The sequence below is a fragment of the Scyliorhinus canicula genome, chromosome 10 (genome assembly GCF_902713615.1).
Source record: "Scyliorhinus canicula chromosome 10, sScyCan1.1, whole genome shotgun sequence".
NCBI classification, from domain to species: Eukaryota; Metazoa; Chordata; class Chondrichthyes; order Carcharhiniformes; family Scyliorhinidae; genus Scyliorhinus; species Scyliorhinus canicula.
The window spans coordinates 155,528,684-155,543,335 of NC_052155.1; the positions used below are offsets into that span (position 1 = coordinate 155,528,684).

Genomic DNA, 14,652 nt, shown 5'->3' on the forward strand with positions numbered 1-14,652 from the left:
GCTTAGGATTGCTTTCCTTCAATTGTTATTTATTATAAACAAAACGTGAATTTTTCGAATTCAAAGTTTAAGCAATAAAAAAAGTTAGCAATATGGTTGGAGAGACAGGTATGGCATGAAGAGCATCACTCCACATTAAGCAAGGCCTCCTGGAATTTCTCCATGAACTACCACAGTTGGAATTGGGATTGAACTGTTAAGTATTGATATCAGTTTGCAACCCACACTTGACCATCCGCCGTTAAACTTGGAGTATTCTCCTGGCAGCAAAATGTTTTGTTCAAATCTTCAGATGGTTTTGATAGTCTAAATACGGAGAAACACCATCCACAACATTACAAGAGGGTTAATAACTAGAAGACACAGATTAAAAGCAACTGCCTGAAAAAGAGATTCAATATTAACATTCAAAATACTTAATAGGAAAGAGCTGCAGAGCTATGGGGAAAGAGCAGAGGATGGGACTTTCCAAGAGCAATCAAATATGATGGGCCAACTGGTACTCCTCTTGGGACAGTATGATTCAATAATTTTGAATGAATTCAGACCAGGGTATATGATTCCAATAATTTATTTTACCATTCGTCACCATTACAATGTAGTATTGTTATAATTTTAGGCTTATTTTAAACACTTCTTATAGGTTGCTATAACTCCACTAAGACAATAATACTGCTGTGGAAGACTGAAAGGGAATAAAAGCTGCTGTATTTATTTACAATTCACTTTCAAAATCTGTAAACATTCAGACTACATCCTAACAAAATTACAGAACATTAGGCAGAAACAGAGAGAACTGATGCTCTGCATTTTCACATTTAGCATAAATAAACTTAGTCCACAAAATTAATATGCCTTTCTCAACTGTAGCAGCAAGCTGTCTGCCAACAGTCCAAAATTTTAAATTTGGAAATAAACTATACACAACTAAAACTAAAGCCAATAAAATTAACTGGCTTGTGTTTATTTCTGTCACGATTCAAAGTGCCAAAGCAACTGACCGATCCACTTCTCTAAACTGAGGAACAATACAGTTTTTACTTTAATTTACAGGGTCATATACAATGTACCTGAACAGCTGGAGTTTTGCATGAAGAAAATCACTTTCACACCCATAACAGGAATATTTTCATCAAACACAATCAGGTTCAGACTTGATTAAATACAGGGACAACCTTTGTATTCTGAAACTATTCGGTTAATCTCGGGCTGGCTGTAACAATTACAGGAATGATTGTTGCCTAAGAAGGTTGCTTGAGATCACATGACAGTAATCTGCAAATTCCACACGTCTACAGAGCTATCTTACCATCTACTGTACCTATAGCTATTCTATTTTAGGATGGTGTTAGCTATACTCACAATATACACCCACTGACAGACAGCACAACTATGTTATGTGCTTGGGCGTTTGTTGTACTATGAAGCTAAACAGTAGGATAAATATATGACCAATAAATACTGTATATGCTTCATCACTTTTGCAAGAAGCTACATTGGCATAAAAAAAACCTGCAAAATTCTGTTGACATTTATCCAGCAATGCACACAGCAACATTTCTACTTTCATTAGTTTTGCCACAAACTGCCTTAAGTCCTTTAAGATGGCTGAACATGTGAAACAAACTTAGCTGGCTTTTTCAGCTAACCCAAAATGTGAACGTATCTATCCCAAACCTGCAGCAGCAACATCAGTGACAGTATTACCCAGATATTTTCTTCTAACAGATCACAAGTAGATAACATTTGAGCCATTTCAGCGAGAATATTATAATGATTTCGGACTCCATTTCAATGCAAATTCAGGGTTCAGTTTGATGTCACTGGGTTTGTTATGAATTGACTTCATATAGCCAACAGGTTGGTGCGTAACACATCTAACTTCTAACACACATTTGTTATTTGTAGCTGCAACATTTATTCTTTGATGGTGCTCAGATCGAATGCAATTTTGCCGTAGTGATTTGTTAACAAAGGTGGTTTGGGTGCTCTCCTGAAGGTAGGAACAAAAATGAAAAATGCTGCCTTTTTGATTTACCTAGATACAACTTTGCTACTGATGCTTGGTCAAGTTTGGGGCCTTACATCTGAGACAGTGAATTTCTTCAGTGTTTACGTAAAGATCTTCTTTTCACTCAAAAGCCCATATTTCAATGTCCTGTATATAGAAGTCTTCCTTTTTTGAAAGGATGCAATTGTCAAATGTTTTACACGAGTGGCTGCGTCCATGGTATAGATCCCCATCCAACCACAATCCAATTTCTCCTCTGTAAACAATGCAAACAATTAGTTAGATGGGAACTAGAAGCAGAAATATATTAATAATAGTTCAAACAATTTTTTTATCATCCTTTACAACCTTTCAATGCAAGGCAGATTCTGATCCAGACCGAAGAAAGAGAACCCCCGATCAGCCGTGCACTCGAGCCTTAACCACTGCGCATTAATAGCTCGTCCGCCTATAAGGCCCCCTCTGGTCTACGATCTGCCTGCCCCCGACCAGGGCGGCCCTGGACTGAGTCCGCAGCCGCCACGCGTGCATCCCGACCATCTTTGGAGGTTAGTTCCACGCTGTCGGACACTCGGCCAGTCGGGAGCATAGGATTGCTGAGCGGGCCTCTGGCAATGGCCCCCTGGCGACGCCGATTTTCGGTGCCTGAAGAATCGCCGAACCGGCGCTGGGCCTGATTACGGCATCAAACTGAATTTTCCACCCCGGCGCCGGCCGTGATTTCAGCGTCGGGCCGCAGAAAATCCAGCCCCAGATTTTGAGTGTCTATATATTCCATTTAGTTATGTCTGGGGGAACTCAGTCCCATGATTTGGACACCCTGCGCTATGTGGTAAATTCAAGATGCCCCTGATGGTCTGAATGCTCTGGATATGCAGGTGTAGCCTCTGGCTGGAGCAACTTGCGCTCCGTGTTTGGAGCTTGTACGGCATTTGGGGTCACTAATTTGCATTTGCCAGTCAGAGAGATTTGTAGATAGCACATTTCAGTTTCTGGTCACCCTGCAGTTTAAGGAAGTCAGGCAGAGAAATAATGGGTGACCATCAGACAGAGGAAAGGGACCAGGCAGGTAGTGAGGGAATCCCCCGAGTGCATCCTGCTCGCAAACCATTTTTCAGCCTTGGAAAATGGTGACGGTTCCTCTGTGGAGTCCAACTAGAGCCAAGTCCAAGGTACTAGGAGTGGTACAGCTGTTCCAGGGAGAGGAAGTGTGGAAAGGCAATGGTGGGAGGGATCCGTTTGTAAGGGGAGTAATCGGCGCTTCTGCAGACCTAGATGTGACTCCAGGATGGTTTTGCCGAGTGTAAGGGTCAAGGATGTCACAGACTGCTGCAGAGCATTCTGAAAGGGGAGGGTGAACAATCAGGTTTACATGGACCAATGACACACGAAGAAAGAGAAATGACATCCTGCAAGCAGATTTTAGGGAATTAGGTAGGAAATTGAAAAGCAGGACTTTAAAGATAATAATCTCAGGATTACCAGCGCCCGCTGTGGCGGCTGGATGTGGGGCTGTTAGCGGACGACGAGGTGTGTAAAAGGGTCCGGAAGAGCATTGAGAGCTATCTGGACTTGAATGACACGGGTGAGGTGCAGGTGGGGATGGTCTGGGAGGCCCTGAAGGCAGTGATCAGGGGAGAGCTGATCTCCATAAGGGCGCACAGAGAAAGAAAGGAGAGGCAGGAGAGGGAGAGGCTGGTGGGGGAGCTATTGGAAGTGGATAGGAGATATGCGGAGGCACCAGAGGAGGGGCTGCTGGGAGAACGGCGCAGCCTGCAGGTCAAGTTCGACCTGCTGACCACCAGGAAGGCAGAGACGCAGTGGAGAAGGGCACAGGGCGCGGTCTATGAGTATGGGGAAAAGGCGAGCAGGATGCTGGCACACCAGCTTCGCAAACGAGATGCGGCTAGGGAGATTGGGGGAGTGAAGGAGAGGGGCGGGAAGGTAGTGCAGAAGGGGCAAGAAGTGAACGGGGTCTTCAGGGATTTTTACAAGGAGTTGTATCGGTCTGAGCCGCCGACGAGGAGAGGGGGAATGGAGGACTTCCTAAACAAATTGAGGTTCCCAAGGGTCCAGGAGGGGCTGGTAGAAGGGCTGGGGGCGCCAATAGGGCTAGAGGAGCTAGTCAAGGGAATAGGTCAGATGCAAGCGGGGAAGGCGCCGGGGCCAGATGGGTTCCCGGTGGAATTCTATAAGAAAAATGTGGACTTGGTGGGACCGGTACTGGTACGAGCCTTTAATGAGGCGCGAGAGGGGGGGTTCGGCCCCCGACAATGTCGCAGGCTCTGATCTCCCTGATATTGAAGCGGGATAAAGACCCCGTGCAGTGCGGGTCCTACAGGCCTATCTCGCTTCTGAACGTGGATGCCAAGTTGCTGGCAAAGATCCTGGCAGCTAGAATAGAGGATTGTGTGCCAGGGGTAATCCATGAGGACCAGACGGGGTTCGTGAAGGGGCGGCAGCTCAACACGAACGTGCGGAGATTGCTGAATGTAATTATGATGCCGGCAGTGGAGGGGGAGGCTGAGATAGTGGTAGCGCTGGACGCGGAGAAGGCATTCGATAGGGTGGAGTGGGAGTACCTGTGGGAGACGTTGGAACGGTTTGGGTTTGGGGAAGGGTTTATTAAGTGGGTGAAGTTGCTCTACTCGGCCCCGACGGCGAGTGTAGTGACAAACGGGAGGAGGTCGGAGTATTTCGGGCTCCACCGAGGGACCAGGCAGGGATGTCCCCTATCCCCCCTACTTTTCGCACTGGCGATTGAACCGTTGGCGATGGCACTGAGGGGTTCAGGGGGGTGGAGAGGACTGACTAGGGGAGGGGAGGAACATCGAGTATCGCTGTATGCGGATGATCTACTGCTGTACGTGGCAGACCCAGAAGGGGGAATGCCGGAGATAATGGAACTATTAGCAGAGTTTGGGGACTTTTCGGGGTACAAACTAAATTTGGGCAAAAGCGAGGTTTTTGTGATACACCCGGGGGACCAGGGAGAGGGTATTGGGAGACTCCCCTTCAAGCGAGCAGGAAAGAGCTTTAGGTACTTAGGGGTGCAGGTGGCAAGGAACTGGGGGACCCTCCACAAGTTGAACTTTTCCAGGCTGGTGGAACAGATGGAGGAGGAATTTAAGAGGTGGGACATGGTACCGTTGTCGCTGGCGGGGAGGGTGCAGTCAATCAAAATGACGGTCCTCCCAAGGTTCTTGTTTTTATTTCAGTGCTTGCCCATCTTCCTCCCTAGGGCCTTCTTCAAAAAGGTGACGAGTAGCATCATGAGCTACGTGTGGGCGCATGGCACCCCAAGGGTGAGGAGGGTCTTTTTGGAGCGGAGTAGGGACAGTGGAGGGCTGGCACTGCCCAATCTCTCGGGGTACTACTGGGCGGCAAATGTGTCAATGGTGTGCAAGTGGATGATGGAAGGGGAGGGGGCAGCTTGGAAACGAATGGAGAGGGCGTCCTGTGGCAACACAAGCCTGGGGGCCCTAGTAACGGCACCATGGCCGCTCCCCCCCACGAGGTACACCACGAGCCCGGTGGTGGCGGCCACCCTCAAGATATGGGGGCAGTGGAGGCGACATAGGGGGGAAATGGGAGGTCTGTTGGCGGCGCCAATAAGAGGGAACCATAGATTCATCCCGGGGAACATCGACGGGGGATTTCAGAGCTGGTACAGGGTGGGCATACGGCAGCTGAAGGACCTGTTTATAGAGGGGAGGTTTGCGAGCCTGGGAGGGCTGGAGGAGAAGTTTGAGCTCCCCCCGGGAAACATGTTCAGATATTTACAAGTGAAGGCATTTGCTAGGCGGCAGGTGGAAGGGTTTCCCCTGCTCCCCAGTAAGGGGGCGAGTGATAGGGTGCTCTCGGGGGTCTGGGTCGGAGGGGGGAAGATATCAGACATCTACAAGATAATGCAGGAGGCGGAAGCAGCATCAGGGGAGGAGCTGAAAGCCAAGTGGGAAGGGGAGCTGGGAGAGCAGATAGAAGACGGGACGTGGGCGGATGCACTGGAGAAGGTCAACTCTTCCTCCTCGTGTGCGAGACTGAGCCTCATTCAATTTAAGGTGCTGCATAGAGCTCACATGACGGGGACAAGGATGAGCCGGTTCTTTGGGGGTGAGGACAGGTGTGTCAGATGTCTGGGAAGCCCAGCGAACCATGTGCATATGTTCTGGGCATGTCCGGTGCTGGAAGGGTTCTGGAAGGGGGTGGCAAGGACGGTGTCGAAGGTGGTGGGGTCCAGGGTCAAACCAGGATGGGGGCTTGCGATCTTTGGGGTCGGGGTAGAACCGGGGGTACAGGAGGCTAGGGAGGCCGGAATACTGGCCTTTGCGTCCCTAGTGGCTCGACGAAGGATATTAATTCAATGGAAGGACGCGAGGCCTCCAAGCGTTGAAACTTGGATTAACGATATGGCTAGCTATATTCAGCTAGAAAGGATCAAATTTGCCCTGAGAGGGTCGGTACAGGGATTCGCCAGGCGGTGGCAACCTTTCCTTGACTTTTTAGATCAGAGATAGACGTTCGGGGTCGTGGCAGCAGCAACCCGGGGGGGGGGGGGGTGGGGGGGGGGGGGGGGGGGGTGGGGGGGGAGGGGGGGGAGGGGAGGGGGGGGCAGCAAGGGTCGTGGGGGGACATGCACGACTGTAACGCGGGCAAGTCTGCTCGCTGCTCATGTCTGAAACTGTAGGCTGCCTTGTTTGTTAAGGTTGTCTGGGGGGGGGGGGGGGGGGGGGGGGGGGGGGACTGGTGCGCGCGAGAGGGCGGGCGAGGGAGGGACATTTGCCTAGAGGGATTGTGTTGTAAATAATTTAAAAATTAGTAGGGGTAAATGTCTGTATGGAAAAACTCTTTCAATAAAAATTATTTAAAAAAAAAAAATAATCTCAGGATTACTCCCAGTAACACGTAATAGTGAGTAGAGGATTAGAAGGATAGAGCAAATGAATTCATGGCTGGAGAGATGGTGCAGAAGGGAGGGCTTTAGATTCCTCAGGCTTTAGGACAATTTCTGGGGAGGTGGGATCTATACAAGTTGGAAGGGTTTTTTCTAGAGGGTATGGGGAAGAGGGAGAGCGAGAGAGAGGGAGAGAGAAAGAGAGCGGGGAAGAGAGAAAGAGAGGGGGAGGGAGAGAGAGAGGGGGAAAGAGAGGGGGAGAGAGAGAGAGAGAGAGAGAGAGAGAGAGAGAGAGAGAGAGAAAGAGAGGGAGGGAGAGAGAGAGGGCAAGGGGGGGAAGGGGGGGGGGGGGGGAGAGAGAAGACACGACACTCAGACAGAAAGAGAGGAGAGAAAACAAACTAGCAGGTTCAGCCCAGGTGTTGAGAAAGGCAAGAAATATCAGGGCCACTGGTAGTAAATTTCAAATTCACCTCTGGCCACAGAGTTAACATAGAGTTAACATAGAACAGAGTGCAGAAGGAGGCTATTCGGCCCATCGAGTCTGCACCGACCCACTTTAGCCCTCACTTCCATCTTATCCCCATAACCTAATAACCCCTCCTAACCTTTTTGGTCACTAAGAGCAATTTATCATGGCCAATTCACCTAACCTGCACATCTTTGGACTGTGGGAGGAAACCGGAGCAACCGGAGGAAACCCACGCACACACGGGGAGAACGTGTGCACAGACAGTGACCCAGCGGGGAATCAGACCTGGGATCCTGGCGCTGTGAAGTCACAGTGCTAGTCACTTGTGCTACTGTGCTGTCCCCTCACAGGTGAGGTGCCAAAGGACTAGAGGACTGCTAACATTGTCTTATTATTAAAAAAGGGAGGTACGCATAGACCAGGAAATTATAGGCCAGCCAGTCTAATCTCGGTGGTGGGGAAGTTACTAGAAAGAATTCTGAGGACTTGGTTAGACACTGATTGATCAGTGATAGTTGGCTTGGTTTTGTTGGGGGAAGGTTGTGTTTGACAAACGTAATCACATTTTTTGAGGAGATAATGAGGAGTATCGATGAGGGTAATGCATTTGATGCAGTCTATATTGACTTTAGCAAGGTTTTTGATAAAATCCCTCACGGCAGGCTGGTCAAGAAAGTGAGGGCTATGGGATCCAAGGCAAAGTGTCACACAGCCACCAATTTGGCTGAGAGGCAGGAAGCACAGGGCAATGGTAGAGGGATGTTTCTGTGACTGAAGGTCTCTTTCCCGTGAGGTTCCAGAAGACTCAGTGCGGAGATCTTGCCATTTGTGTTGTATAGTAATGATTTGGACTTCAATGTAGGCATATGACCAAGAAGTTCATGGTTAACGTGAAAATTGGTAGGTTAGTAAATAGTGAGAATAGCCATAGATTGCAGGAGGATATCAATGGACTGGTCAGGTGGGCAAAGCAATGGCAAATGGAATTCAATCCTAAAAAATGTGAGGGAATACATTTGGGGAGGACTAACAAAGCAAAGGATTACATTATGAATGGGAGGACCCTGTAAAGCACTGAAGATCATAGGGACCTTTGAGTGCATATCTACAGATTCCTGAAGGTGGCAGCGCAGCTAGATGGGGTGGTTAAGAAGGCACACGGGATACTTGTATTCTATGCCTCGGCTACTAAAGGCAAGAGCAGGGAGGTCTTGCTGGAACTGTATAAAACGCTGGTTAGGCTACAACTGGAGTACTGCTTGCAGATCTGATCCCCACATTATGGGAAGGATGTGATTGCCCTGGGGAGGGAGCAAAGGAGATTGCCCGAGCTGGAAGATCTGAGCTATGAGGAAAGATTGGATAGACCGGGGCTGTTTCTCTTGGAGCAGCAACGGTTGAGGGGGGACTGGATAGACGTGCATAAGATTATGAGGGGTATCCATAGGGTGGATAGGAAGTCACTTTTTCCATTAGTAGAAGGGGTCAATAATCAGGGGACACAGTTTTAAGTAAGAGATAGAATGCCAAGAGGGGAGCCGAGGAGAAATTTTTTCGCCCAGAGGGTGGTGGGAGTCTGGAGCTCACTGCATGAAAGGGTGGTTGAGTCAGAAACTCCCATAACATTTAAGTAGTATTTGGACATTCACGTTTTCTGCCATAATCTCCAAGGTTATAGGCCAAGCACTGGATAAAAAGAATAGTGTAGCCAGATCGTTATTGACCTGTGAGGACATAATGGGCTGAATGGCCTTCTCTTATGCTTTAAACGGCTTTGATCAATGTAAAATCTAACAGGATCAAATCATCTCCCCTTGACATCCATTGGCATTATCCTGGGGGTTACCACTGACCAGAAACTGAACTGGATCACCCATACTGTGGCTGCAAGAGCAGATCAGAGGCTAGTAATTCTGTGGTGAGTAATGCACTCCAGATTCCCAAAAGGCCACAAGGCACAACTCAGAAGTGTAAAAGAAATTCTCCACTAGTCTGGAGTGAAGCTCCAACAACACTCAAGAAACTCAACACCATCCAAGTCAAAGCAGTCTGCTTGATTGGCACCCTATCAACTATCTTAAATATTCACTCTCTTCACCACCAATGCACAATGGCCGTAGGTGTATCCCATCTACAATATGTAGTTACTAAGGCTCCTTTGAGAGCACCTTCTAAATTCCAAATTCCCTTGTAACAGGGGAGTGATAATGTGGATTTCAACATTCCCAACATTAACTTGGGTAGTCATAGCGTAAAAGTTTTAAAGAGAGCAGAATTCTTAAAATGTGTCCAGAAGGATTTAGGCCAATACATAGAAGGTATTGGCCTAAATACAAGAGGGACAGTCCTGGACTTAGTTTTAGGTAACGAAGATGGGCAAGTGGTTGAAGTGTCAGTGGGGGAGCATTTTGCAGACAATGATCATAACTCCTGACAGTGTCAGGATACCCAGGTGGAAGTGCGAGGATACCAGGTGCCAGAGGACCAACCTGCCCTGTCCTGGGCCACCCTGGGAGACCCCCCTCCCCTCCAAGGTGCCATTACAACTGGTCCACACAAATGTGGACCAGTACTCAACGGCACCCTGGTGAGATCTTGCAGTCAAGGCTGGTGAATCTCAGACGGCGGGTGAATCCAGGCAGCAAATATTAAAACAATCCATTTAAATACGAGCACCTAGATCTCACCCAGCGAGATCCAGATCGTGGCACCTCGCGAGATTCCGTTAAATCTCATGACAAATTGCGAGATTCGTGAATCTCGCAATTTTCAACAGCCTCATCCCGACACCAGGTGAGGTACGATGAGACCACTGAATCTCGTCCAATATGTGTGTGGAGCCAGAGGACGTAGATAGGGTTCTAAATGAATACTTTGTTTTGGCATTCACTAGTGAGAGAGAGGATGTGGGTCTAAAAATCAAAAGGACTGTGATAAACCGTCCGCCTTCGAGGGGATTACAAGCCAACAGTAAAGAAGGCTTCTCGCTTGGACGGATACTCAATGCCACTCATGGAAGACCTCCATGCAAAGCTGGCTGGAGAACACTTCTTTTCTAAACTTGACATTTGGGATGTATTCGGCTTATGCTATTTTTCAGAGAGTCATGGAGAGCATCCCCCAAGGACTTCCATAGTAAGCGGTGACATCCTGGTCACCGGAACCACCAAAAAGGAGCATTTGAGCAACTTAGGGAAAGTCTGTGACAGGTGTCCGCCTGAAGAGGAGCAAATGCGTTTACAGGCGAAAGAAGAATCACACACTTACAATGCTGGGTCGTTCAGGTGGCTTGCACCCGATGGATGAAGAGGTACGGCCAGTCAAACAAGACCCACATCCGAGAACACAACTAAACTGCAGTCGTTCTTAGGACCTGTCGATTATTCTTGAAAATTCATCCTAAACTTGGTGATCGTCTTGGAACCAGGATTGGGCATGGAGGATGTCGCACAAAGAGGTGTTCGCCAAGGTGAAGCAGACTGTCATCATCAGGCTTGTTTACCCAATACTACCCCTCAAGGCTTCTTCTGGTCAAGGAAAACATGCTTGTGGAGCTGCGGGTCTTTGAGGCCAAGCAGCAAGAGCTAGGCTTGGAGAACGGAATCCTCCTATGGGGAACCCGTGTTATGATTCCGAGTCAGGGCAGGCAGTGTATACTTCAGGATCTGCACCATGGACACCCGGGCGTGCTGAAATGAACATGATCGGCAGGAGCTATGTTTGGATGGCGACATCGAGCTGTTGGCACAGCAATGCACATGTCAGGAACATCAGAAGCTCCCACCAGTCGCATCCTGCACCCATGGGAATGGCCGGGCCAACCTCGGATACGCCTGAATGCGGACTTCACCGGACCCATTCAAGGCTCAATGTTCTTGCTGATAATGGACGTCCATCGAATACCATTCACAACTTCAAAGGTGAGAAGCTAAGCCTCTTTTTTAGTACCCAAGGCAATCCAGAGATATTAGTCACGGGATCAGTGTAGACGGGGATGGCAAGTTTTTGTCAAGCTGCCTTTTCATGCCATACATAGTGACTGGAGTGGCATCAGCGGAACTGCGAATGGGTCGGAGCACGAGAACCTGCCTTAGCCTGACGTTCCCTGATATTAACTGGAAAGTAGAACGGAGACAAGATCTCCAGAGGTAGTGCAGTAGCACGACAGGGGGACACTACGCCGGAACTTCAGAGACGGTGTCGGTCGATATCTGGGACTGTGAAGGAATGGCCGGTGTAGTACAATGTGAAAACACGACAGCAGACGGTACGAAAGTATGTGGACCGCCTCCAGAGCAGGGAGCCAGCTTCAGGACCGGCCCCACCGGATGAGCCGTCTTCTCGTTCCGCCTGCCCAATACCCAAGGATCAAGGGAAATCACCCCCTAGGGGCCTAGGACAGATGCGCAAGGTGGAAGACTCTGGATCCGACATGGAGACTGAAGCGTCCATAGTTTTGGACAGCGGCCTTATCAGGGAACGGTCGCCAGAGACGACTCCCCAGATGATCAGCTGGAAAACTATGTTCTCCAATGGGTTACCCCCCCCCCCCTCTAACAGCCGGAGGTGCAACCGTGGGTGACCTGGAGCAGGAGGCTGCTTCTACCCTCTACGACAGAGGGACTTACAGACTTTGGGGGTGGGAGGGGGGAAAAAGAAAAATGTAACCCCCACGAGAATGACCTGATTGATCTCCCCATAAGCTCGTGGAATACGAGCTCCCCGCTAAGGGGCACAGGACTAACATGTGGGGCTCATTAATTTTGCCAGATAAAAGCCCGCACAGAAGGGAACTGGCATCTTCAGATGGTGACGGCTACAGGTCTCCGCCGCTTTGCGGTTTTACTGTGCTGGAAAATAAACTTTTTGGACTTACCTTTTTAGGACTCCTCGTGATTATTATAATACATTCCCAAAAAATTGACATGGAAAATCTTGAACACAGTACTCAGCATAACACAACACAAACCCCATCATATCTGGACAACCAACGGCGCAGGGCACCACATCTAAACTACCCACCTCCTTACAAACAAACACACCGACAGACAAACTCAATCACTAGGGAGCAAAGTTCAGGACCAGAACCGAGACACAAGGCTGCCACCAAGACAAAGACCTCTCCACCAATGCACAAAGCAAAACCAAGGACAAAGTAGGATCAAAAACAGTGAGCAATCCCCAGGATCCTCCACGGGGAGCCAACGGCTGAAGCACGAAACCCCACCACCTCAAACCCGCTGGAGCTTCCGGAGGAAACCTGGCCGGCGGGGGGGATGGTCTTGCTGGGTATCACAGAAACAGCAGATTGAAAAGGAATTACTAACAGTTATTAATTAATCGTGTACATTGGTTAACACTGCTGCCGCACACCAGAACATTTTCAGCAGAAGTGATGATCAATAGTTTTTGGAAGAAGTTACTCCATCGAGCAGTAAGAAAATGTATATTCAATAGTAATTTAAAGGTCAGTCTGCAGCACTATTTGAAAAGCGAGATGTACTCCAAGCATCAGCTATTTCCTGATTTACAGCTCATCCATCACATTGCTCTTTGTGGGATGTACTGAGCTTCCAACTTAACAATGTATAGGTTTCACAGCAAGTTCAGTGTACGAGGTGCTCGGAGGTCAGATTAGGGACTATTAAATAGAGACATACAATTGGCAACTACTCTTTCAATGCCAGCGACAGCACTCATTTAAAATATGTTGTTTATGGAATTTTGGTTAAAGCTGCATGTATTTTTTTCCATTGACTACTGACAAGATTGCCGTTTAAATCTGAAAAAGCTACCCATTTAATGTGCTATTAAAATAGATTTACCCTCCACCGCCGAATGCCAAGGAATCCAGGTCTCCTTTTATGAAGAACATATTATCACCAGTCCATTTGAAGGTCTGAAAAAATAAAACCAATTATTTATTCACTTATTTTGTTGAAGGGCTTCTGTAACTCTTGCACTATAATAATGATATAATAACAAAGTGCAATTAAATCTTGCTAAAATATTTGAACACAGCAGCTTGGTATTGTTTCTCCCAAGGAAATTACCTAGCTTTTAGAAGAAACACCAAACACATTTTATTAAAACTTGTTGATACTTCTATTTATAATACACAACATTTAAAGAAAAATACAAACAGAAGAGAATCGTACCAATCATACAATGGTTACAGCACAGAAGGGTGCCATGTGTGAGCCAGCTCTCTGCAAGATAAATGCAGTTAGTTCTCATTCCACCATCTTTGTCCTGTTGCCCTGTAAATTTTCCTCCTTAGACAATTATCTAATTCCCTTTCAAAAGCAGAATTGAATTGACCTCCACCACTTTCAAATGGTGCATTCCAGATCCTAAGCACTCTGCCTCAAAAACGTTTTTCCTCATGTTACCTCTGTTTCCTTCACTTTAAATTGGTGTCATCTTGCTCTCAAGCCAGAAAGGAACCGTGCTAATGGGAAGTTATTTTCTTTGTCCAGTTCTTAACGATTTTGAACACCTCTGTCAAATTTCCAATCAACCTTCAAACTTGGAGGATGTTACCAATTGACTGCAAAAGAATAGGCTCGTAGGACGTCCGGTGGCGGCCATGGAGTAGGTCGCACATTTGATAGCTCCCGCCTGTGATCGACCTTTGGGCATCTCCCCCCCCCCCCCCCCCCCCTGTTTTTTCTGGATTTTATGGGATAAATCGGTGAAGAGTGAGACAGTGAGGAGAAATCCCTCTCCAGTGTATGGATAATTGGACCAGAAGTGGCTGTGTGAGAAGTTTAAGTCCCACAAGGAAGACGCAAGCAGAGCTGGTAACGCGGGAAAGCATGGCGGAGAGAAGGGCCATGGGGAGACGGCACAGTAGTTGAAGGAGCAGCTGGTGAAGTTTTTTGAAGATTGTTTCGCCAAGCTGAAGGAGGACATGCTGGACCTGATCAAGGCTTTGATTGATCAGGTGGTGCAGAATCAAGAGACCCACGGACGAGCGATCCAGGAGATGGAGAAAAAGGTGTCTGAGCACGAAGAATACATAACCGTGCTGGAGACCAAGGTGGAGGTGACGAATGACCGCCAGAAAAGAATGCAGGAGAAGCTGGAGGACCTGGAGAACAGGTCCGGGAGGCAGAATCTGAGAATTGTCGGCCTCCTTGAAGGCAGTGAGGGATCGGATGCGAGGGCCTATGTGATGAACATGCTGGAGACGTTGATGGGGGCTGAGGCGTTCCCTCAGCCCCTGGAAGTGGATAGAGCGCACAGAGCCCTCGCGAAGAAGCCCCGAGCGAC

General features: G+C 48.2%; 1 protein-coding gene across 8 annotated transcripts in view; it reads right to left on the reverse strand.

The window, feature by feature from the left end:
• Window positions 1-555: 555 nt before the first annotated feature.
• Window positions 556-14,652, reverse strand: part of oxr1a (oxidation resistance 1a) — a 576,817-nt gene continuing 562,720 nt past the window's right edge. For all 8 annotated transcript variants that reach the window (XM_038809973.1, XM_038809970.1, XM_038809974.1 and 5 more), the window contains 2 exons: window positions 13,203-13,276; window positions 556-2,267 (listed from right to left, as the gene is read on the reverse strand). In XM_038809973.1, the coding sequence (XP_038665901.1) occupies window positions 2,132-2,267; window positions 13,203-13,276 (210 nt within the window). In that variant the 3' untranslated portion in view covers window positions 556-2,131. The remainder of the gene's footprint in view (window positions 2,268-13,202; window positions 13,277-14,652) is intronic.